The sequence below is a fragment of the Rhinatrema bivittatum genome, chromosome 1, assembly GCF_901001135.1.
Source record: "Rhinatrema bivittatum chromosome 1, aRhiBiv1.1, whole genome shotgun sequence".
Lineage (NCBI taxonomy): Eukaryota > Metazoa > Chordata > Amphibia > Gymnophiona > Rhinatrematidae > Rhinatrema > Rhinatrema bivittatum.
The window spans coordinates 19,281,049-19,307,166 of record NC_042615.1 but is presented as its reverse complement, the minus strand read 5'-3'; the positions used below and the strand labels follow the sequence as shown (position 1 = coordinate 19,307,166).

Sequence of the window (26,118 nt, the reverse complement as noted above, 5' to 3'; positions counted from 1 at the left end):
GAAGCACAATAAGTTGTTGCTAAATACTGGTAAGACCACAATGTTGTTAATTCATCGACCTCATTCCGAACCTTTACAAGACACTATCTCAATAGACAATTTTTCATTTTCTCTTACTAAACCTATCAAGAGTCTAGGCATCATGATTGACTCTACCTTATCTTTTAAACCTCAAATAAAATTGCTGATTAAAACAGGCTTCTTTAAACTTCGGCTGTTAAGAGGCCTTCGTCATTTGTTGTATGACAAAGTTTTTGATGGTTGTTCGTGCCATTATTTTTCCGCACATTGACTACTGTAATGGGTTATATATTGGTTTACCGAAGTGTTTAATTCAATCAGTACAACTTTTGCTAAACTCAGCTGCCAGGCTGGTTTCTCACACAAAGCGCTTTGAAAAGATCTCGCCAACCCTATGTAGACTTAACTGGTTACCAGTGAATGAACGTATAGTGTTCAAAATAGGCATGTTAGTGTACAAGCTTCGTGTGTCAGATTCTACCTTTTGGTTTAATGTACTGTTACGGATTTATAATCCAGTTAGATGTTTGAGATCTTCACAATTTAATTTGCTAGAGATTCCCTCAATTCGCCATGCCCGTTTATCCTGTACTAGGGAGACTTCTTTCTCCATTGCGGCACCCATTCAATGGAACCTTCTTCCTTTTGACCTCAGATCTTTAGAAGATGTTAAAAAATTTAAAACGGCATTTAAGGAATATCTGCTTCATCGTGCGTTCAATGATAAATGAGGCTGCATGAATGTTCTTAATCTGCTCATTAAAAGATATATGACGATTTATTAATTGAATATTCAATTTTTGGAATATGCTCTTATGTCTAAAATAGTAAATGTACCATTAATATTTGGTATTTTGCGGCTTGGTTTCTGTGAAGCTGAAATCTGTTGTTTGTATTTTATTTTGTTTTTATTATGTATGTACCCTTGTATATCGCCTAGGCCTTGTTAAGTGTTAGGCGATTAATAAATTTTAATAAATGAAAATGAAATGATGTTGAGCCATGAGTCTATGGCGGAGTTGGTGTCTGTTGTGTTTAGGGACTTGAGGGAGTTTGGAAGTGTTTCGATTAGGTCTTCGCTGGTGCATGACTTGTTGAATTCGATTTGTTTGTTTTGCTTATTAAGCTCTTGGGTGGGGGTTTTTAGTTGTAGGTTGGTTTGTATAAGTTTGTGGTCTGACCAAGAAATAGCAGTTGCTGTTGTGTGTTTCGCAATTTTTTCATTTGTGAAAATGAGGTCGAGTGTGTGGCCCGCTTTGTGGGTGGGAGTTTTTATTATTTGTTGGAATCCAATAGCATTCATGGCGTCAGAGAGGAGTTGACAGGTGGCTGTGGGGGGAGTTTGGTCCATATGTAAGTTGAAGTCTCCCAGTACTATTGCTGGGACGTTCATGTCAATGTTTTTGGCAATGGTTTCTATTAGTGGGGATAGATTATTTTTTAGGTGACCTGGGGGAAAGTAGATGAGGAGGATTTGTAGCTTCTTTGATTTAAAGAGCCCTGCTTCGAGTGGTGGAGAGAGGTTGGTGGGATGTAGTTTAAATTTGAGTTTCTTTGATGCAATGAAGAGCAGGCCACCACCTTTTTTCTTAGGTCTAGGGAGTGAGAATATGTTGTAGGTTTTTGTGGGTAGCTGGTTGATAAACACTGAGTCGGTGGCTTTGAGCCATGATTCGGTGATGCAGAGGAGATCAGGGTGATTGTCAATTAAGAAATCGTGTGTTAATGGTAGTTTTTTTGTGATTGATTGTGCGTTGATGAGTGTGAGTGTGAGGAATGTTAGGGCTGTGAGGTATGAGTTGTTGTGGATTGGGACTTTGGTCAGGGAGCATGATCTGGTGAGGTTGTGATTTTCTATCTTAGTGATGTTCTCGTAGTATGGTAGAGTTGAGATGTTGAAAAATGGGTGCATGTTTGTTGAGGTTGAACGGTCTTGTTTGATGAATGGGAGTGCTGGGAGTGTTCGTGGCTGAAATCGTTGTTTCGTTTGATGGTTGCCTAGGCAGTTTGCATTATTTTAATTGGTATGGTAGTTTTTCTGTGTTTTCCTGAGCTAGGGCTGGTTGTCTGGTTGAGAAGAGTAGTGGCAGCGCGAAGGGGCATGCAAAAGGGCCTGCTGTGACGGAAGCTTTAACTCATTCAATCGGCGCCTCCTCTGACGTCAGGAGGGGGTGGTCCTCTGTGCTCCTTGAGTTCGTCGGTGCTCCAGCGGCGATCAGGTAGGCCTTGGGGTTGAAGCTCCGCTTGTGCTGGTCGCGGTGGGGGTGGATGGCGTCCTGTGCCGGTCGCGGTGGGTTCGGCGGGGTCCTTGGGAGGTTGTGGTGGTAGTCCGGTCCGGCAGTGGTCACGTGGTTGTGGGCCGCCCAATGGGTCCTGGCGGCGTGTCTTCACAAACGCAGACCATCCTGGGGTTTTTGCATAGGGCACTAGTTAGCCTAGAGCCGGCCCTGTCCATCACGATCACGGGAACTGCCAGACATTCCTTCTGAGAAGCTTCTCCACATGCGAGAGAAGCCAGGGATTGCTGCGCCGGATCCCTACTACATTGCAAACAGGGCAGAACAAGCTGGCCACACGAGATGTGCCAGTCTCCACATCTGCCAATATGATATCTATAATCTGTTATGGCCCCCACGGATTGAGGCTGACTCTGCCCCTCCTCCCACATCTTATACACTTTCTGGCTGCTGGACTGCACGATTGGGCCCTGCTCCCCTCAGTCCAGGCACAAAACACATGCGGGCCGCAGCATTCCTACCAGAGACACCTCCCTCCCCAGGGCCTGAAAGCACCATGAAGCCAACCCTGAACCTTCTCAACCGGGCGGGGGACTTCCCAGAGAGCCCAGACTAATTCTGCTCAACTAGGAAAACAAATGAATTGTTGCTCCAGGAGTCATGAGCCTTGCTCTACCAAGGGAGTCAACACACAGACCACTGCCCTGACAGAAGAACTGAGTATACTCTACCAAGGGAACTCAAAAAATGAAATTTCAGACCTATTAGTAAAAATTTGTAACCTATCATTAAAATCAACCATTGTGCCTGAAGACTGGAGGGTGGCTAATGTAACCCCAATATTTAAGGGCTCCAGGGTTTCCAAGCTTCCTCAAGGATGATGCTCATTTACAGGCTTTCCTTCGGGAGAAATGGAATGATTTTGCTAAGAACAACCAGCAACACATAACGACACCCCAGCTATTTTGGGAATCTGGGAAGGCAGTGCTCCGGGGAGAGATTATAGCCTATGTTCATTTCCGCAATAAGCAACTAAATAAGCATATTCTCAACCTGGAGCAAGTACTTCATCAAGCAAAAGCTACCTTGATCCGGAATAACTCTGACCACAACTGAAAGGAGTTTTACACTGTGTTAGGCCGTTTGAATACCCTTCTTGACACCAGAGCCCAACGATATCTACGTAAGGGGGAACATCATTTATTCAAATTTGGTAACAAACCAGGCAGATTACTAGCCAATCTCACTAGAATACGAAGACGAAAATCCTTTATAACGTCCCTTAAAGTCCCAATCAGGGGGGTTAGTAACTACAGAAAAAGGAGATTTGTGAAATCTTCCGAGGTTTTATAACAAATTATATACACCAGATATCTCAGGGGGACAGGTGGAGGAGGACACCTTTTTCCAAGATCTGACCCTGCCTCTCTCTAACTACCTCTCAACTTGATTTCTAAATCGTCCCATTCAGATTTACGAAGTATTGCAGACCATTACGGCCACACAAGCGGGGAAATCTCCTGGTCCCGATGGGCTGTCCTATGATTTTTATAAAATACTCCAATACAATGTCGGGGCTACATTGACGGCGTATTACACAGATGGGTTAAAACAAGAATCCTTCCCCGCTTCCTTTAATGAAGCATATATAACAGTCCTGCCCAAACCCGGTAAGGACCCACAGCATCAGTCCTCTTACAGGCCAATTCTTTGCCTCAACTGCGATTTAAAGATCCTCACTAAGATACTAGCAGAACGTTTGAATGTTTTTCTTCCTCGTTTGATATCTCATCATCAGACAGGCTTTGTCAGGGGCCGATATCCGAATGCTAATATAATTAAGCTCCTTACGGCCCTTAATATCTGTCAACACCAAGACATACCGGCTTTAGCCACTGGATTTGATTCGGAGAAAGCCTTCGACCGAGTAGCGTGGCCGTATTTATCCTCAGTATTACAAAGATATGGAATCTGAGGGGATTTTTTCAATTATATTACCCTACTGTACTACAACCCGAAGGCACGTATTCTAGCAAATGGGAGACTGCCAGAGGTGGTTCATATTCAAAGGGGGTTCAGGCAAGGGTGCCCATTATCACCGTAGTGCTGCTGTTATATACACACTCCCGTGCCTCCCGACATCGACGATGTTTCGGCGGAAACACCCGCCTTCTTCAGGGGATCTCTCTTTCAGTACTGGCCGCAACCGGCTCCTTTCCCCAGCTCTGCTTCAAAAATGGCGGCACTACGAGATTGTGAGCTGAATGAACAGCAAAAGAAAGAGAAGCATTTTAACGTGTTTAAGATTTAAAATGATCAAAAATTTGAGAATTTGAAAGAAACGTTTTGAGGACTTGTGTGGAGCACTCAGGTGTGGGTAAAGTTTAAATAGTGAATGAGAAACAGGTCTTTTAGAAAGTAGTGGGTCACGCGATGGGGTTTTAAAATATAAAAAAAAGTGAATTGGGAAAGAGTAAATGAGGTGACTGTGTATGCTATATACACGATACTGGTTGTAGACCTGTAAGGGCAAGAGCCAAGTGACTGTGAAGGCACATTTATTCTGATACAATTTCCCAAAACATTCTGTGTGGTAGTAAGGGTAAAGTATATTTCCTCCTTTTTTTGGAGAGTTGTTTTGATTACCTTAAGGTCTGTCATGTAAATTGTGTTAATTTGACCAATATAAAGTCTGCAGAATTTATATATTTTAGGCACAGAATTTTACATTTTTTTTGTGCAGAATTCCCCCAGGAATAATATTCCTGCTTCAGCTCTGAGCTGGAAAGGTTTTAACTGAGCACTTATGCATCCCATATGTTTTTAACAATTTTTAAAAACAGGTAAAAATACATATATATGCACACATACAAAGTAATACTCACAGTTGGTCTTTAGGTTTTCTGCAGCCATGTAAGGATTGGAGTTAAAGAAAATGATTCAATGTTTCTTCCTTCAAAGCATCAACAGAACTTCTCTATTTTACATATAGTAGAGAACATTTCAACTCAACAGATCAAGAGGTTCAGTCAAACAAAATAAGTGGTCACTACATTTTAGAACTGACAATACTTGCACTATACTTAAAATGGTAAATATCTATTATCATGCAAACAAAGACTTTAGCTGAATAAGAGCAAGATTATTTAAAATATTTCTATTCTGCAATAATCAATACTGTTCACTACAGCCTTGTCAGCATAGCTCACAGGTTATGGCACGACACTCTGAAAATGCCTTGTGTAGCACTTATTTTTGAGATAGTAACATCACCACCACCAGTCTCCAGGTTGAAGGCCTTGCAACAGTACCTATCTGAGCAAACTTGTTAGCACAACAGTGGAGCTGAGGGATTCAGTGTCAGATTTCCTCTCCAGTCCTTGGAAAGCAAGGGTGACCTCAAGTCACCCGGCCCAATTATCTGGGAAGAATGATTTAAGCAGGAGAAAATTAGGGTAAAAAATATTTTTCCAGAAAGGAACAAAGCTGGTTGAGTCAATCTTCGAAAGAAGGTTCACAGATGAACTAGATTTCATTTTACTAAAAAGCCTTACTTTTTGTTATCAATTAAATATTTACAGTTTTATTTCAATTTGTTCCCCCAAGTTTGCTCATTTGTATTTGCCTACTAGTCCGATTGCCGCCCTCCTGCTACTAAAACCTTTTAAATGTCTATCCCATGCATGCTTGGATTCTGCCACACCGCTGCTAGAAATGTGTTCCAGCTGTACATCATCCTGTCAGTGAAAACATTTTCTCACATTTCTTTTCAGCCGCCTTCCCTTGTCATTGAGTTTTTCATTCTATGGAATATGCTATCTTCTGGTACCTTACCAAAGCTTGCTAGATACTTGAATGTGTGTATCATCTCTCTCCCTTCCTTCTTCTAGAGCAGAGGTTCTCAACTGGTGTCGTGAAGCACCAGGAAGTGTCTCGCAGCCACAGAAAGTTTACTACTCCTAATCTTCTCTACCCGCGCGGGACGATGGTGAGCTCCTGCCGGGGAAATACATGCCGTTCTTTGCACATGCTTTGCTGGTCGGGGAGGTCACTGGTGTGTGAGACACAGAGACTAGCCGTGGCGTATAATTGGTGTGTGTGAGAGACTGGCTATGGGCCCTAAGGAAGAGGATCATGAGGACAGAGCTTCACCATCTACTGCTACTTCTGGTGTGTACTATTGACTTGCAAGGAGAGTTGCTGGATAGGGTAAGTAACGGTGGCTTTAAGTTTATTTTTCTGGCTTGCCATTTTAATTATTGGGTATTACGTGATGTGTCTGCTGTTTTGAAATATTTTATTGGTATTTGGACAATGTTTAATAATTTTTATGAGTTTTTAATTGTTGGATGTTATTCTGTTCATCAGGTGTTTTGAAACATTTATTCTATTTATTAGTACAGTTTAACAATTATTTCTGTGTGGGGATCTATAGCCGCTTGGCTGGTTGCTTATTTATTTATTTTATTTAAAAACTTTTCTATACCATCGTTAAGTTAGGTACCATCACAACGGTTCACAACAAGGCACAAACAATGTTGGAAAAAATGAAATCTGTTAAACAGGTGCCAACAATTTATTTATTTATTTATTTAAAATTTTTATATACCGGCATTCATGTTGCAAACACATCATGCCGGTTTACAAATAACAGGGGTGTACAAAGAAATTATTTACGGTAACAGTTTGTTATAATTACTTATAGGTGGATGTGATACATCATGTCCATTATTTTTAGTGACAGATTAAAATAGAGAGTTTATATATCTTATTCTTTGGAAGAGAGTGAAAAATATAAAACATAAAAATAACATACATACCCGTATCACACGGGTGGTGTTCGTGTGTGTTCTTCAGATTGCCTCCCATTTTCCTTGTATTCTATTCTCTTTTCTCTATGTTGTACGCTTGTTTAAATAACCATGTTTTTAAATTTTTTCTGAAGGTTTTGATGTCTCTTTGTAAGCGGATCTCGACAGGCATGGAGTTCCATAGCACAGGTCCTGCTAAGGAAAGCGCTCTTTCCTTACCTGGGTTAGCCTTGCTGTTTTTAATTGAGGGGATGGTCAGTAAAGCTTTATTTGCTGATCTCCGGTTTTCTGTGATGGACGTGTACGTGGAGTGCAGTGTTGAGCCATTCAGCTTTTTCATTATGTATTAATTTATGTATGGTACATAGTGTTTTGTATTGTATTCTTTGTTCAACGGGTAACCAGTGTAATTCAGTTAGGGTTTCAGTGATATGGTCTTTTGCTTTTTCCCGTCAGAATTCTAGCGGCTGTGTTCTGCAGTATTTGGAGTTGTCTAATCGTGGTGTATGGTAAACCAAGTAGGAGGGCGTTACAGTAATCAGTGCTAGAGAAAATTAGGGCTTGTAATACTGATCGGAAGTTTTTTGTTGTGAGCAGGGGTTTTAGTCTTTTAAGAGTAATGAGTTTGGCATATCCTTCCCTTAATTTTAATGATATGTGTTGTTTCAGGTTAAGTTCTGTGTCAATTAAACTCCACGGTTTCTTACTTTCTCCGCTAGTTCTATTTTTTGGTTGTTTTTGAGTGTGATTGGGTTTTGGATGATTTCAATGTTTTTACGTTCCAAGTGTAGGAATTCTGTTTTTTTCTATGTTAATAACTAATTCCATCTGGTTTAGTAATTGTTTGATGATATCCAGATACATGTTGGCTATATTCAGTGTCTTCAATTGTGTCATCAATTGGTAAGATAAGTTGAATATCATCGGCGTATATGTAGTGTGAGATGCCTAGACCAGCTAGTAGGCGACATAGTGGTAGTAGGTATATGTTTAAATAGAGTGGCTGATAAGGCTGATCCCTGTGGGACTCCTGTTTGAAGGTTTATTTTTTTTGACATTGTGTCCTTTACCTGTACTTGGTAGTATCTATTGTTTAGGTATGATTGGAACCATTTGATTGTTTAGTTACTTAATCCTATTTCTTCTAAACTATTTAGTGGGATATTATGATTTACAGTATCGAATGCAGCTGATAGATCTAGCATCATTAAGATGTACCGTTTACCGCAATCAAAACCTCTCATGACGTTATCTGTTAGGGCAAGCAGTAGGGTTTCTGTGCTGTAGTTTTTACGAAAGCCGTGTTGTGATGGGTAAAGGATATTGTTGTTCTCTAAGTGTTCAGCTAGCTGCTTTTGTATTGATTTTTCTATTAATTTTGCGATTAGTGGTAAGTTAGATACTGGCCTATAATTGCTTAGGATGCTCGGATCACTGTTTTTTTTTCTTTAAAATCGGTTTTACGATTGCCCCTTTTAGTGTGTCTGGCATGGATCCTTCTGATAAGGATAGATTAATAATCTTTGTTAGAATCGGGGATACTGTATTGGCTACTTTTTTTTATGTCCATGGTTGGTATTGTGTCTTCTGCATGTGGGGCGGGGTTTATTTCTTTTTAGCATGGATTCAACTTCTAATTCTGAAATTTCATTGAATTCTGTCATTGATTAAAGTCTCTTTTTTGCATTTTAATATTTTGTTTGGTTGTTTTTGGACTTTTATTTTTTAGGTTTATAATTTTTTCATTGAGAAAAGTTGCTATTTCATTACATCTATTTACTGGTAGGTTTTGGGGAGCATCAGTTTTATCATTAGTGAGATTTTTTACAATGTTGAAAAGTGTTCTTGGGTTATTTGCAAATTTTTCTATTTTAATACTGTAATGTTGTTTCTTTGCGTTGAGGATTACTTGTTTATAATAGGCCATGTTTTTCTCCTAGTTGGAGGTGTATTGGTGCTTAGGGCCTGGTTTAATATTTGTAGTGTTGCCTTTTCATAGGTAGCATTGTTACTGTTTGAGTGTGTTCCATAATGCAGGTGTAACTTTGTGTGGATTAGTTTGTGTACATTATTGCTGATCCTGGGACTATGTTAGGTGCTATATTTGTTTCCATTTCTCCAATTTTGCATTGCATGCAGAGTGGCTTTTTTTGGGTTTTCATTTCAGTTTCTCTTTCCATATTTGTAGTTTGTGGTCTTTCTGTACCTGAAGGTCGTTTTTGATGTGTAAAAGAGGTGAGATATTTTACTAGCAAGTAGGCATTTGTATCAGTCTTAAATGTTGCGTTTTCTCAATAGGACATGCATACGTGGTAAATTACTGCCTTTTCATAAGGAAAGCTATTGCGCCTGGTAGTAGAGGGAGTTTGTTTTGCTGTTACTGAGATGACACCAGAACATCTTTTTTTGTATGGTGAATCGTACAAGGAACGTCCTAGTTCTGCTCTGCACCCACTGTTGGGGGATCAGGAGGGTTCCTGTGGATGCAGAGTGTATGTTTACATTTAGCCCAGTGAGTGTCATGTTTTCAGTGTGTCATGCATGTGAGAACCATCTGTCAGGCGTGTCCCGACCGAAAAAAAAATTTGAGAACCACTGCCTTAGCACACCAGAACTGTATAATGATGGAAATAGTCTGCACCATCTCCACATAAAAGAAGGTTCCTCTGGCACATACCCTCCATTCCACAAGAAAGAACTTTTATTATTCAACAAAAAGGATATAATATGGATTTTCTAGCAACAAGGAAGCCATGCAGGCTTCTTTGATCATCGGGCGAGCCATTAGTGTGCGTCGTCTCCAATAATGCTGAATGGAGAAATATAATAAAGAAATCAGATGCAGCTTATTTTAGTAGTGATGCGAACTGAATGCATTTACACATCATAGAAGTCTTGTTTCCTTACATGGTCTCCTGTGCCTGCAAGATGAATGCATACTGGTCTGTATTTGCTCTTCCATTCTTTGGGCACAATGAACTGGAATCTATCATAATTCAAGCAGAATACACCAAGTAAGAACAAATTCACAGTAAGTCACACAAAAAAGTTACACATTTGAGGAAGCCTCTGTCCCATTCCCTCTATGAAAGTGGTGGGAGAGGTTGCCCCAACCCTTTTGTGAAAGAGGAGGGTTGGGATAAAGAAGGGAAGAGACTTGAGATGGATTTATTTCTAGCTACTTTGTAATAAGAAATACTGTTCTATTTTAAAAAAAGTTTAACGGTTTACTATATTGTGGTTTATAAATGTGTTACTTTATTCTATGCTATAATCTTTGTTTTTATAAGCCACTCCAAGTCTTGGTGAAAAGACACTAGCTTTCTTTGCTTTTTTTTTTTTATAAAGGGAAATGCTCTCATCTCTACCACACATTTTTATTATTCTTGTCCTCTTGGTGTAGCTGTGTTTTAAAAGGTTTGGACAAGTTCCTGGAAGAAAAGTCCATAAACCATTAAGGTGGAGTTGCAGAAATCCACTGGGATAAGCAGCATGGAATCTATGTACCCCTTCAGATCCTGCCAGGTACTGGTGACCTGGACTGGCGACTGTTGCAAAAAGGACACCGGGCTTGATGGACCTTTGATGTGACCCAGTATGGCAATCTTATGTTCTATTCTATTATTATTAAAGCTCAGCCGTAAGCTGCAAACATAAGTTATTCACTGTGAGGTTGCCCGAAAAACGATCTACCCTCACTGTGAGCATCTAACACAGAAGGGCCCACCCCCCCCCAATGGTTACTGCCATCAGCAAAGCATAAAATGTCACTCCTACAGTATGAGGTTCAACTCCAGAATCCATAGAGATCAATCAGAAGGGATTAGGGAGAAACCTGTGTGAAGTCAAGCCAAAATCAAGGCTTCTCAAAAACATCAACAAAACACCCCCCAGTGAGGGGGTTGCATTTTTGGTTATAACTAAATACACTAAACTCACTTCCCTGACCACTGAGTGACTGGAAGCAGAGCATGCTGGAACCAGTGGTCACAATGAGAGGGAGAGCATACTAGAGCTGATGGTCATGGTGAAAAGAGCGGGCAGAAGATTGATAACGTTTGTTGCCTGAATCCTTGCTCTCATGAGAACAGCACAACAGAAGAGGGGTGGAAAGGGAGGGAAGGTACTAGTAGCAAACATCAGTCCAGTACCCACTCTTCCTCTAACCTGTTCCAAACTGCCACATCCCAACCCCTTTAGAGGTTGAGGATGAAAGAAGAAAAAAAAAAGAAAAGAAAAGAAAAGAACTACTACCTCCCCTAGCTATGCTCCAGGTGGGAGAAATGAGAGGGGCTAGAGCAGGGGATAGGTTGTTTTTTATAATGCTATTAGTGGAAGGTTAGGCAGGGGCATAGACACAGGTGGGATCACACAATTGCTGTGCCAGACTTCCACCTCCTTTATCAGCACTGTCTCATTTCATCAGAGTACAAGCTTTACATAAGAACATAAGAACATGCCATACTGGGTCAGACAAGGGTCCATCAAGCCCAGCATCCTGTTTCCAACAGTGACCAATCCAAGTTACAAGTACCTGGCAAATACCCAAACATTAAACAGATCTCAAGCTACTATTCCTTATTGATTAACAGCAGTTCATGGATTTTTCTTCTGGGAACTTATCCAAAACTTTTTTAAACCCAGTTACACTAAACTGCCATAACCATATCATCTGGCCATGAATTCCAGAGCTTAACTATGCGCTGAGCGAAAAAGAATTTTTGTTTTAAATGGGCTACTTGCTAAACTTCATGGACTGCCCCCTAGTCCTATTATCTGAGAAAGTAAATAACCAATTTAAATTAACCTGATCAAGTCCTTTCATGATTTTGTATCCCTCCTCAGTCATCTCTTCTCCACACTGAACAGCCTAACCTCTTTAGCCTTTCCACATAAGGGGATGGAACGGCTGCCCTATTTTGGTTGCCCTTCTCTGCACGTTCTCCAGTGCAACTATATCTTTTTTGAGATGTGGCGACCAGAATTGCACACAGTATCAAGGTGCAGTCTCACCATTCTGTTTTCTTTTTTTTTTGACATCCACAGCACACTGAGCCAACGATTTCAATGTATTATCCACTATGACACCTAGATCTCTTTCATAAGATAGAACCTAACATCGTGTAACTTCAGCAAGGGTTATTTTGCCCTATATGCGTCACCTTGCACTTGACAACATTCAATTTCATCTGCCATTTGGAAGCCTAGTCTTCCTGCAATTTACTTCTTCCACTTGAGATTTAACTACTCTGCAAAATTTTGTGTCATCTGCAAATTTGATCAACTCATTCATCATACCCCTTTCCAGATCATTTATAAATATATTAAAAACCACTGAACCAAGTACAGATCACTGAGGCACTCCACTGTTTACCTTTTTTCCCACTGTGAAAATAGACCAATTAATCTTACTCTGTGTCACATCTTTTAACCAGTTTGCAATTCAAAAGGACCGTCTCCTATCCCATGATTTTTTAGTTTTCTTAGAAGCCTCTCATGCAGGACTTTGTCAAAGCACCTTCTGAAAATCCAAATACACCACATCTACCGGTTCACCTTTGTCCATGTTTTGTAAGCAAATTAAGGGGTGCAGGACCCTGTCTGCTACAGGACACTTCCAGTTGCCCTCCCACTTTATTTCACGATCCTAAGCTCAAGAAAAAGACAACACGTTCTTCTCAGAAATAGACTTATTCATCAGATTCATCAGATATATTTATCTCTCTCTAATTGTTTCTTAGTTTAAATTCTGTACTGTCTTCCATTGCCCAGGTTTTACGCTCCCTGTTTAATGTAACTTTACTTTCTACCTTGATGTTAATTGGTTTCCCCTTAGTTACATTGTAAACCGGTACGATAAGACCTAGTCTTGAGCATCGGTATAGTAAAAGAAATTAAATAAATAAATAAAATAAATAGATTTGGCAGGATTTAGCATTTAGAAAACAACAATTCCTGTCTCTAACATCCTGGCCACTAAGCAGCAGTTTACCCTAAAGAAAGTTCTGTACCATGGGTGGTTACAAACATGCCATAAACCTTAGCCTGCTTATATTAATGCTTATGGCTATCTTACTTATCCCTGTTCCCAAATTCAGGCGATATCCCCCTGTTCACCTCTGAAGCAGCTCTGGTTAGAGGTCTGGAGAAGGTGGGTAGGGGAGAAGGCTGGCTTCCTGGGCTTGGTACTGGCAGCGCCGGCAGGAGGTCCAAGAGAGAGACTTGCTTCTGGCTTTGGTACTTCCAGTCCATCTGGGACTTACTCTCGCCCTTACCATCTCAGACTCCATGTCATTCTCTGAACTCCTCTCTCCGGTCTCCTGGGTACACCTAGTCTTCTCCCTCCTCGATAGCAAGGGGTGATGGTATGCTTCGGGTTCCCCTTTCACTCTTTTGGTTCCTTTTCTTTCAGGGAGCCCTTTTCAGGATCACTCCTTCTCCTAATCTGCCCCCGTCTTATACTTTCCAGTTGATAAATATGCATAAGCTCATGCATAATCAACATGGTGGGTGGAGGGTCTGTTGCACTGCAGGTCTTTTCCCCCCCCTCCATTTCTTTGGGGAAGGGGGGTGCTTGCCACATTGCAGGTCTTTTCCCTCTCCCTACTTTTTCAGGGGAAGTACTGCCACATCTGTACGCCAAGCTGTATGCCAGAGTCAGTGTTTTTCTCTCTGTTTCAGACCACCCCCTTCTTTCAAGGGTGGGGGGTCCTTCTGACCTCTGGATTCGTGATTATGAGCTTAGCTGCTGCGTTGTCTGTCTTGTTCTTTTTAGTTACACAGGAGCATACAAACAGGCATATCTTGATTAAGTATCCTTCAGTGTAAAGTTCTCATCTGGGCAAGGTCTCTCTTTCACTGCGACAGTGCCTTGGCCTGCATATTTCTTGGCTATTATGATTCATATTTGCTGCTTTCAGTGGTAAAACATGTGATATCTCTCTACAGTTTATTCACCCCTTCAAAAAAATGTAGGAGATTTGTGAGGCAAGACTTCCCTTGGGTAAATCCATGCTGGTTATGTCCCATTAAACCATGTGTATCTAAATGTTTTGTGATTTTATTCTTTACAAGTTTCTACAATTATTCCTGGTACTGAAGTCAGGCTCAATGGTTTATAGTTTACCGGATCAACCCTGGAGTCCTTTTTAAATATTGGTTACATTGGCCACCTTCCAGTCTTCGGGTACAATGGATGATTTTAATGTTAGGTCTGAAATTTTAATTTTTAGTTCTTTCAGAACCCTGGGGTATATACCGTCTGGTCCAAGTGATTTACTACTCTTCAGTTTGTCAATCTGGCCTATCACATCTTCCAGGTTCACCGTGATTTGGTTCAGTTCATCTGAATCATCACCCTTGAAAACCATCTCCAGACAGGTATCTCCCCAACATCCTCTTCAGTAAACACCAAAGCAAAGAACTTATTTAGTCTTTCCATAAAGGCCTTATCTTCCCTAAGTGCCCCTTTAACCCCTCGATCATCTAACAGTCCAACTGACTCCCTTCGCAGGCTTTCTGCTTCGGATATACTTTTAAAAGTTTTTATGAGTTTTAGCCTGTATAGCCAACTTCTTTTCAAATTCTCTCTTAGCCTGACTTATCAATATCTTACATTTAGCTTGCCAGTGCTTATGCTTTATCCAATTTTAGAATGAAAATCTTTTGGCTAAACTAGCCTCTTTCACTTCACTTTTTAGCCATGCTAGAGATTGTTTGACTTTCCTTCAACCTTTTTTTAATGCGTGGAATAAATCTGGACTGTGCTAAGATTTTTTTTTTTTTTAAACAATGTCCACGCCTGTTGCACACAAACTTTGTAGCTGTACCTTTTTTTTTTTTTTTTAAACTATTGAGCCTAGCCAGCCTCCATCTACCCCTGTGGCAGACGATACTCCCTGTGCTCCCACTCCTTTTGACCAGAAGCATAATTTCTGCTCCTTCATTAGCAGGCTCAGGGGAAGAGGGAGAGAGAGTGTGGAAAAGGTGGGAGAGGTTCTGGAAGCCAAAATTTAGGATTTTAGGTAGAAAGCTGAAATCTAGAACTTCCAGGGTGGCATTCTCTGAAATGCTCCCTGTTCCACGTGCAGGTTGCCAAAGGCAGGCAGAGCTCCAGAGTCTCAATACGTGGATAAGACTATTGTGCAGGGAAGAGGGATTCAGTTTTGTAAGGAACTGGACAACCTTTTGGGGAAGGGGGGAAACTCTTCCGAAAGGACAGGCTCTACCTTAACCAGAGTGGAACCAGGCTGCTAGCACTAACTTTTAAAAAGGAGATAGAGCAGCTTTTAAACTAGAACAAGGGAGAAAGCAGACAGTCACTCAGCAGTGCATGGTTCGGAGGAATGTATCTTTGAAGGATACTAATGAAACAGGAGAATTAGGGCCTCCCAACAGAGAGGTTCCAATAAAAGCAAACATTTCATGTGCCTATAAGTAAAGAATCACGTGAGCTAAAAAATTCCAAATTATCCCTATCATCTGAAGAGCAGGTTGTTAATACAAACAAAAAACACACTTTGAAATGTCTGTATGCCAATGCCAGAAGTCTAAGAAGTAAGATGGGAGAGTTAGAGTGTAAAGCAGTAAATGATGAGATTAACATAATTGGCATCTCAGAGACTTGGTGGAAGGAGGATAACCAATGGGACAGTGCTATACCGGGATACAAATTATATTGCAATGATAGGGAGAATCAACTTGGTGGGAGTGTGGCACTTTATGTCCAGGAGGGTATAGAGCAGTGATGGTGAACCTTTTAGAGACCGAGTGCCCAAACTGCAACCCAAAACCCACTTATTTAATCGCAAAGTGCCAACATGGCAATTTAACCTGAATACTGAGGTTTTAGTTTAGTTCTGCCACGAACTACCGTAAGCTCTTCCTAATCGAGGCCAGCATTCAAACTGCGACAGCGCCAACCTACAAGGCCTCAAAAATAGTCCACCTCTACGTAAGATACCAACAGCACGTTCTGCAAGTACTGACAAGCGCAGCAGCTCACTGATTGGCTGTCGTTATAGCAACTCTCAGGGAGCAAGGTCTCCTCAGTTGTGATTGAGAGTATCGAGGGGAGGAGTTCCTGCTGAGCAGTAAACTGGACAGCTACTGCTCCAATGCTTTTGCTACAATCCTGCCATTATTAAATTTGGGCTAACAACAGAAAAACATTGCATGAGCATTTAGAAACCTAAAAAAAACAGAGACCACCACTTTTCTTTTTTTTTTTTTTTTTTAAATACACGTTCGGAACTCCTCGCACGCTAATATAACTGGGTGATCATGTTTTAGGAAAGGGGTGACCACGTTTTAGGCCAGTTTTCAACTTCAGATTCCTCCCTCCCAAGGGAGATTATATACATAAGAAGGCAGCACAACTTTAGTGTGACCTTAAATTACTGGAAAAATGGGGGGGAGGGGTTGTATACTTTGAAAACACAGGGATGCCTTGTATTCTTTGCTATATGTTTTTTCTTGCCAACATTGTATTTTGTCTTTCTATGCATCAATAAAACTGTTCAATATAAAAAAAAATTACTGGAAAAATGAAGAGACTTGCAGCTCCTGAAATAGCCGCACTAATTTACCAAGACTATCAGAAAGTGGGCACTGGCTGGCAGGAAGCTAACAAGAAGATGAGTGATTTACAACAAATTCAATTCAACAATTTCTGCCCCGATGCCGGGGGCTTTAAATATCAGAAAATGGAGAGCGCAGGTATCTACACTACCTACGCGAGGAGCAAGGGGCAGATGCTGGGGAGTGCCCAGATTCTGGCCACCTGTGGCCACCAACACCAGGGAAGAAGAGCCAGACAGCAGCCTGGCAACATCCGCCACTGGCGGAGGCGCAGGAAGAGAAGCAGACTGCTGCGCAGGCGCAGATGGTCGGAAAACCAGTGACGGCAGCGCAGTTACCGCCACTGGCACGGACAGTAGGCAGCTGTGGAGCTAGGCAGCTGTACTGTCCGGAGAAAACCTGGACGGTTGGTAAACCTAGCGACGGCACGCATGCCCAGAGAGGGCTCTGAGTGCCCCCTCTGGCATGCGTGCCATTGGTTCGCCACCACTGGTTTAACAGGATAAAGATCATACAAGAGACTAAATGCTCAGTAGAATCTATGTGGGTAGAAATCTCAAGTGTGTTGGGTAAGAGTATAGTGATAGGAGTATACCACTGTCCACCTGGCCAAAATGGTCAGATAGATGATGAAATGCTAGAAGAAATCAGGGAAGCTAACCAATTTGGCAGTGCAGTAATAATGGGAGACTTCAATTACCCCAATATTGACTGGTAAATGTAACATCAGGACATACTAGAGACAAAGTTCCTGGATGGAATAAATGACTGCTTCATGGAGCAATTGGTTCAGGAACCAATGAGAGAGGGAGCTATTTTAGATTTAATTCTTAGTGGAACGCAGGATTTGGTAAGAGATGTAACGGTGGTGGGGCCACTTGGCGATAGTGATCATAACATGATCAAATTTGAACTAATAACTGGAAGGGGGCACAATAAGTAAATCTACAGCTCTAACTAAGTTTTCAAAAGGGAAAAAACTTTGATAAATTAGGAATATAGTTAGAAAAAAACTGAAAGGTGCAGCTGCAAAGGCTCAGTGTTCAACAGGCATGGACATTGTTTAAAAATACAAATCTTAGACGCACAGTCCAGATGTATTCCACGCATTAAGAAAGGTGGAAGGAAGGCAAAACGATTACCAGTATGGTTAAAATGTGAGGTAAGAGAGGCTATTTTAGCCAAAAAATATCCTTCAAAAATTTGAAGGATGATCTATCTCAAGAAAATAGGAAAAAAGCATAAGCATTATCAAGTTAAGTGTAAAACATTGATAAGGCAGGCTAAGAGAGAATTTGAAATGAAGTTGGCCATAGAGCCAAAAACTCATAATAAACCTTTTAAAAATATATCCGAAGGAAGAAACCTGTGAGGAAGTCGGTCGGACCATTAGATGACTGAGGGGTTTAAGGGGCTCTTAGGGAAGATAAGGCCATTGCAGAATGTTTTGCTTCTGTGTTTACTGTAGGGCGATATTTCCTGTTTACCAACAATGCACCAATTCTGAATTATAATAGCCATGTACAGGATAAATTCTGACAGGCCCAAACCCTGCTACAGCAAGAGAAGGAATTATACCCAGGTGAACTTTAAACTGCATTGCATCAATGGAAAGTAGAGGTTTTGTTCTAAAGCAGTGAAGGATGCCTTATCAGTTGTGCCTGTTTGTCAGTTCATGTGCAAATAAAGAAACCAGACAGAAGAAACAATACGACTTAAGATCCTAAACAAGGGTCAAGAAGGCAAGCAGAGACCTCTAACTTTGCAATAGGGGGGGGGCCACCTGAGACAATGTTGACACTGACACAGCTTCGTATGCCAACATGGCAGTTTCCCCCTCCCATTTATTTGGGGGGAGAAAGGACCTGCAACAAGCAGGACTCCTCCCAAAGTAATGGGGAGAGGGAGAAAAAGGCCTGCAATGTGGCAAGAGACCCTCCACCCACCATGAGGGTATGCATGAGCTTATGCATATTTATCAGCTGGGAAGTATAAGACGGGGGAGGTAAGGTTGAGAAAGGGCGGAAAAAGAAGAAAGAAAAGAACCTTCTGGCAGAGCAACCTGGAAGCCAAAAAGGGAGCTGGGAAGCAAGGTACGGACCACCAGAGGAAGAGGAGTCCCAAATCCTGAATGCAAACTCGGGGAGAAAACCCTGAGAGTGAGAACCAGTGCGGAGATTTCCTTGGAAGCAAAAGGAGGGTCCAAGACCAACCAGATCTCCCTGCTATCCCGAAGGGTGAGAATCAGCCCAGAAAGCAAACCTCTCCCCTGCCCATGAGCCGGACCCTGCTTCAGAGATGATCAGAAGAATCACCTAAAAGTTCGAATCAGGGGTAAGTTAGTCAGTCATTAGTGTTAATATCTCAAGCGGGCTAAGGTTTATGGCATGTTTTTTTACCATCCATGATACAGACCTTTTTTTTTTTTTTTTATTAAAGGGAAAACTGGTGCTTAGCAGCCAGGATGTTAAAGATAGGTATTATTATTTTCTAAATGCTAAATCTGCCAAAATCTGCTAAATAAAAGTCTATTTCCAAGGAGCATACATGTTGACTTAGATTCGCAAGGAAGGTGGGAGGGCAGCTAGCACTGTCCTGTAGCAGACAGATCTCTGCACCCCCCAACCTACCTACATTACTAATGAGGATGTTGGAGAGTCACCAGTTCTGGAGATGGTTTTCAAGGGTGATGAGTCAGATGAATTGAACCAAATCACTGTGAACCTGGAAGATATAGTAGACCAGATTGACAAATTAAAGAGCAGCAAATCACCTGGACTGGATAGTATGCATCCCAGGGTTCTGAAGAAACTCAAAAATGAAATTTCAGATCTATTAGTTAAAATTTATAACCTATCATTAAAATCATTCATTGTACCTGAAGACTGGAGGGTGGCCAATGTAAGCCCAATATTTAATAAGGGCTCCAGGGGTGATCCCGGAAAATATAGACCAGTGAGCCTGACTTTAGTGCCGGGAAAAATAGTGGAAACTATTCTAAAGATCAAAATCACAGAGCATATAGGAAGTCATGGTTTAATGGAACACAGTCAGCATGGATTTACCCAAGGGAAGTCTTGCCTCACAAATCTGCTTCATTTTTTTGAAGGGATTAATAAACATGGGGATAAAGATTAACTGGTAGATATAATGGAGTGCCTCAGGGATCTGTACTTGGATCTGTGCTCCATGGTGAGACTACACATTGAATACGGTGTGCAATTCTGGCTGCCAACTGAAGGGAGATGACTGAAGGGAGATGTGATAAGTCTACAAAGTCATGAAAAGGTTAATGTAAATGGGTTATTTACTCTCTCAGATAATAGGAGGACTAGGGGGCACTCCATGAAGTTAGCAAGTAGCACATTTAAATCAAATCTGAGAAAATTCTCTCACTCAACGCACAATTAAGCTCTAGAATTCGTTACTACAGATTAAGTTAGAGCAGTTTGTGTAGCTGGGTTTAAAAAAAGGTTTGGATGGGTTCTTGGAGAGGTCCATTGACTGCTATCGATCAGGTTGATTTGAGGAATAGCCACTGCTATTGCTTGCAGAGGTAGCATGGGATCTACTTAGTGTTTGGGTACTTCCCAGGTACTTGTAGCCTGGATTGCCCACTGTTGGAAACAGGATGCTGGGCTTGATGGACCTTTGGTCGGACGCAGTATGGCAATTTCTTATGTTCTTACAAAAATGTGTAAGGGTATGAAAACTTTTGCAAGGTACTGTACAATATATATATAAAACAAATCTGGAGTACTGAAATTATTTAGGAGTTCAAATTACATTTAAAGATCAAGTTTGCAGTTTCATTATTTTCAATAGTGCACTATGTTTTAAGCCCCATATCAAATTAGTATTGAAGAGCTCTTTCTTTAATTAAGGATGCATTGAAAAATTAAACCTTTTTAAGTCCTGGTGACTTTCATTCAGTCTTACAGGTACTGGTATTAGCTGGTTTAGATTACTGAAACGTAATTTTCTGGATCTTCCCTGAAGTACAATTCATGCGCTCCAGAATTTTGCAGCATATATTTTTACTGGATCCTAATACTCGTTTTATTTTCCTTTTCATGGGTTGCCAGTTCAGTTCAGAATTACTTTAAAGATACCGGCCTTTGTTCACAAGATGTTGAATAACAAAGCTCCACAGTGTATCAATTTTTTGCTTATTATTTATACACGCCAGAAAGGACCTTAAGATCAGCTGGGAAATGTATTTATTTTTATTGGATGTACCATCTATTCAGCAGATAGACTCATGGTCTCATGTGCGAGGATGTTTGCAGTAGCTGGTGCAGTAGCATGGAATAGCCTGCTTGATTCTTTACAGTCTGAAGAGTATTTTCAAGCATTAAAGAAAGAGTTAAACTATTTGAGAAGGCTTTTACATAAGTTTTATTCAATGCTGTCAGTTATATACAATGTAAAGACACCGTTTTTGTGTGGTATTTGCTTTATGCCTTTTTAAAAACTTACGAATGTTGTGTTGTAAGCCTCCTAAGATCATAGATGGTATTTTAAACGTTTGTGTCACACTAACAGCATAGGAATGTTCTAAAATAATCACTTAGAAAATCACTTAGAAAATCACAAGAAATCACTTAGAAATTGTAATTACTAGTGATAGACAATAGGAGAAATGACCATCATACTAAGCACTACTGGTACTGTAGACCTTCATGGCTTTATTAATAATCATCAGTCCTGAAGTTCAAATTGTATTTTGTTATTTTTTTATGCAAATAAAATAAAGTTGAACCACCACTTATCTTTGTTAGCTTGTTTTCAAATAATCCATGAAGTATCTGGTGAAACAAATCCCATTAGTCCCGACACACGCTGTGTTTCAAGTTAGAACTCTGCCTCACGGGACGGTCTTGCATAATATCAGATACACAACTTTATTTTATTTGCATAAAAAATACCAAAAAATACAATTTGAACTTCAGGACTGCTTATTAATAAAACAATGAAGGTCTACAGTACCAGTAGTGCTTAGTATGATGGGCCTCTCTCATATTGACAATATCACTAGTATTTACAATTTAAATGATTTCTTGTTTAATTGTGCTACAACACAATGACTGCTATATTTTCTAAAATAACATTTGCCAAAAATTCAAAGCACAGTTACAATACCTTGCTGTAATGCATTCTGATGGCATGACCTCTGGAACATAATGAGCCAAGGGAGAAATAAAATGTCCATCAAGGATTTTACAGTCTGTCTGTTCCTCCACCTAAAAGAGGAGAAAACAAGTGGGAGAGGAGTTAAAATTTGCACCTGGGGCTACAGTTTTGACTTGGGGGCAGCACTGTAGCTAGTATCTGGATCTCATAGAAGCATACAATATAAACAACAGATAAAGACTATACAGATCTCCTGTTAAGCTTTATAGTCCCTTCCTCTCCCTCAGAGATCCCTGTGCTTGTCCCATGTCTTATTGAACTTAAGTGTTCTCATCTCCACCACCTCCAAACAAAGATGGTTCCATGCATCCACTACCCTTTCTGTAAAGGAATATTTCCTTAGACTACTATTGATTCTCTCTCTCCTTTTACCCTCATTCCAATGACCTTCAACTCCATTGAGAGGCCTGCTTCCTGTGTATTTATTCCTTGGGGGTATTTAAATGTTTCTACCTTACCTCCTTCCCTCCATGGTATACACCCTCTCTATTCTGGGCCTGATGAGGTTCTAGCACGTCAGAGAGCAGATAGCCACGTGCTCGTAAAACAGTACACTGAAAAGGTACTCTGAGTCTATCCCCTCTGAGCCTCATATTGTGATCTCTAGTTCTAGAACTTTCTATTGAAAAAGGTTTGCTAATTGTGCACTATTTACATCTTTAAAGTAGTTGAACGTCTATTATATCCATCTTGTCTCTCTTCTTCTCTAGGCTATACATAGGTTCTTAGGTCTCATCTCATATCTCTGTAGGCCTCAGCAAGTCAACGTTGGCAGTTCACACACATGATCGTTACCACTGTTGATATAAGAAAGCCTTCCAAGTAACGAAAGACATTAAGCTAAAGGGGCTGAAGAGACTGCATTTGAGGCAAATACTGTCTCATTCAAACATAGTAGATGACGGAAGAAAAATACTAAATGACCTTCCCTGCCTGATTACTCTGTACACACAACTGCTAGCCAGAGAGTGCGACTGCCTGCAAGGTATCATGCATTATCCAGAACAATCTTTTTATTGTCTTGTTCCTTTGTACTTCACCATCTTAAGTATAAGAGTATACCAGATCTCTACTTAGGTCCCTCCCGCACCACACCTTTTCTATATCTAACCGCAAAGTTCTGTAATCTAAATAGCCTGCAATATTAGCATGGCCATTGCCCTAACATCCAGTCTCATAAGTCCCTTGCTTAATGCCGAGATACAACAAATACAGGAAAAACTAGCTAATACACTAAACAATGTTTTATACAGTGCTTAATGTATAAAGGTTTTACCCTTCAAAATTTTTACGGTAAGCAAACTTGCTTTTTCTGTTGATAAGGAGGGCTAAATTAGCATGATCTGTGGGGAGTCCAATAACTGGGGGTTGCAGTAATTTGCGTTGCCAGATGGATTTCCTTTTGAATGATTTTTTTTGCAACCCAGACTCCACCATGGAGAGCAGACTACTTGGATTCAGTGTGTCGCAAGATAGATGTCCCATTGTACCAACTCGGGAAGCGAAAGTGTGCAGACAGTAGTGGGGGATGAATGTATGCACAGATGACCAGATGGCAGCTTTGCAGATGTCCTCATAGGAATGCTCCTTAGGTGCGCTATAGATGCAGTAGTCGCACACACCTGGTGAGCATTTACTGGTCCTGGTAAAGCAAGGTCATCTGCCGTGTAGCAATGCTGAATGCAATGTGACAGAGTCCTCTTGAATACCACTATATTCAATCTATTAAGGACTTAAGTGACGAACAGCTATGGAGTCTGTGTGACTGTGTAAGTTTATGATATGCCAAGGCTTGCTTGCAATCAAGCACATGGAGGAGTCTTTCGCTTTCATGCACATGGGGTTTGGATAGAAGGTGGGAAGCATACTAATGGATTTAAGTGGAAAGTGGAGACCACCTTCTGGAGAAACTCAGGATGCGTTTGCCCACAACTTTGTCTTGAAAGAATTGCAGGTAGGGTGGAAAGTTAGCGTGAAGTTCGCTAATGCAGCGAACAGATATGATCGCAACCAGGAAGAGTACTTTCCAGATCAGGTATCTGAGACAAGCCAACTTGAGTGGTTCAAAATGGGCCTTCAATAGAGCAGCAAGGACCACACTGATGTCCCAGGGCACCAGGAGCTTCGTGACCGGTGGACAAAGTCACAAAAGCCCCTTCATGAACTTGGATACCAGAGAGTGAAGAGAGATGGGATTTCCATTATCATGCACATATGCTGCTATGGCACTCATGTGGACTCTGACAGAGGAAGCCACCAGACCGGATTTAGATAACTGGAGCAAGTAATCAAGTAGCAATGCAGGTCCACAAGTAAAGGGATCCACCACACGTGTGGTACACCATTTTTCATAACATTTCCACATGAAGGAATAATTACGATGTTTTGAAGACTTCCGAGCCGAAAGTTGAACCTCCTGAAATGGCTCCAGAAGAGAGAATTGACTCAGGACAGACTGCTCAACATCCACGTCATGAGGTGAAGCAACCGAAGCATGAGGTGTAGCAGGTTCCTCCCTCCTGAGTTAATAGGAAGGGGCTTTCTCAGAGCGTAATAGGAGGTTTGACAAATAAGTAAACTAGATAAGCAAACCTTGGCTGTCTGGGCCAAGCAGGGACTATTAGTATCATCCTGGCTCAGTCTTTGATGAGTTTCTGGATAGTGCGAGCAATGAGTGGGAGGAAAAATGTATACTACGCCCTCTTCCCAGAATAGAAGGAAGGTATAGAGGCTTCCCTCTAGTGGCTATAGAGCACGGAGCACAAGCGATCCAGTTTTGTTATCATCCTCTGTGACGAGCAGATCTATCCATGGTGTTTTCCAGTGTTGAAATAGATTGCTGAATATTCTCCATGGTGTGTCTTTTCCATGTTTGATCTTATTCTTTTGCATGAAACCCCACTATTTAGTGGCATGCCTTTAGTGACTTCACAGTGTGCATTAGTTTAGATTGTTTCCCCTTTTTATTTGCTATTTTGTTTGCCTTTTTTTGATTTTCAAATAACCAAGTAAGGGCACATGGGTAGTTGTAAATTCAAAAGCACTCTGTTACTGATTGAGGACAGATGTCCATTGACCATTCATGGGGGTGGAATTCCCTGCTGAGTCTGTCCGCCTCTGTATTGACCACACCTAGAATGTATGTTGCTTACAGTGAGTCCCTGTGTGACACTACCCACTGCCAGACCTGGCAAAACTCCAAGAGCCCATGCCCCCTTATTTGTTTATATAATACATTACTATTTGATTGTCCATCCAGATCACAATGTTCTTCTCATGGAGGACATGGCCAAAAGCATGAAGGGTGCAGAGAATGACCCAGAATTCCAGCAGGTTGACCTGTAGCTGATTCTCCCATCCTGACCAAAGATCTTGTGACTTTAGGGACCCTGTGTGAGCTCAACCTGTAAATTGAGGCATCTATGCTTAGGACCATCTGACGAGGAGGAGGGTGTAGTGGGGCACTGGATTTGTAGCAGCATGGACCGAGCCACCAACAAATCTCCTGCACCATCTCACACTCTGGTGTGGAGAGGTTGGAGAAGTTGTTTTTTTATTTATTTTTATTTATTTATTATTTTTACATACCGACATTCGATCTCAATCGAGATATCACACCGGTTTACATTCAGGTACTGTAGGTATTTTTCTATCCCCAGAGGGGATGCCTCAGGTACAATCTAACAGGTCGATCCAGTAAGGCCGCGGTAGAAACAGTGCGGCAGTGTCAGGCGCACCCTTCCTCCCCGCACCCACAGTTCTCTTCACTAACTCCCCGATACTCTCCTCTAATCGCATGCAAATGCATGCCGCGGCTTTAAAGCGGTAGGGAAGGGTTATGGCCGCGTAACCCATTTTACTGTATAGGCGCTTAATACAGCGCCTATACAGTAACCAGGGTGCAACGGTACCTGTCATTTCAAATGTCATTTCAAATGGCATTTGGAATGACAGGAACCAGGAAGTGTAAAAAAACACGAAAAGTCTTTGTTGCTTCGTCGCTATGTCTCTCCTCCCGGAGCAGGGTGCGAAAGCAGCCTTGCTCCGGGAGGAGGTGAGGCACAGCGGCGAAGACAGACGGGAGAGGAGAAAAAGCAGAGCCGAGCAAAGCGAAAGCGTGCAGCAAGCCGGCGAAATAGACCTGCGAGCAGAGGCAATAGCAGCGGTTCGGTAAGCCTGGCACCCTCCTTGATGTAGTACGTCCCGGATGCCCCCCCCCTTCCCAGCGCGCCCGCCACTACCCCTTTCATCAGCTGCATCCACTGCGACCCGGCAGT

At 41.4% G+C, this 26,118-nt stretch overlaps 1 protein-coding gene across 4 annotated transcripts in view; it reads right to left on the bottom strand.

The window, feature by feature from the left end:
• Nucleotides 1-26,118, bottom strand: part of ABHD18 (abhydrolase domain containing 18) — a 238,741-nt gene that overhangs the window by 151,430 nt on the left and 61,193 nt on the right. For 3 of the 4 annotated variants that reach the window (XR_003854765.1, XM_029590941.1, XM_029590850.1), the window contains exons 4-7: nt 21,791-21,891; nt 9,977-10,055; nt 9,794-9,878; nt 5,144-5,171 (exon numbers count right to left, since the gene is read on the bottom strand). Coding sequence is in view for 2 of the 4 variants with exons in the window: in XM_029590941.1 (XP_029446801.1) it covers nt 5,144-5,171; nt 9,794-9,878; nt 9,977-10,055; nt 21,791-21,891 (293 nt within the window). In the remaining 2 variants the exon portion in view is untranslated. Of the gene's footprint in view, nt 1-5,143; nt 5,172-9,793; nt 9,879-9,976; nt 10,056-21,790; nt 21,892-26,118 lie in introns of those variants that run through there. The other variant, XM_029591069.1, reaches the window with a different exon arrangement.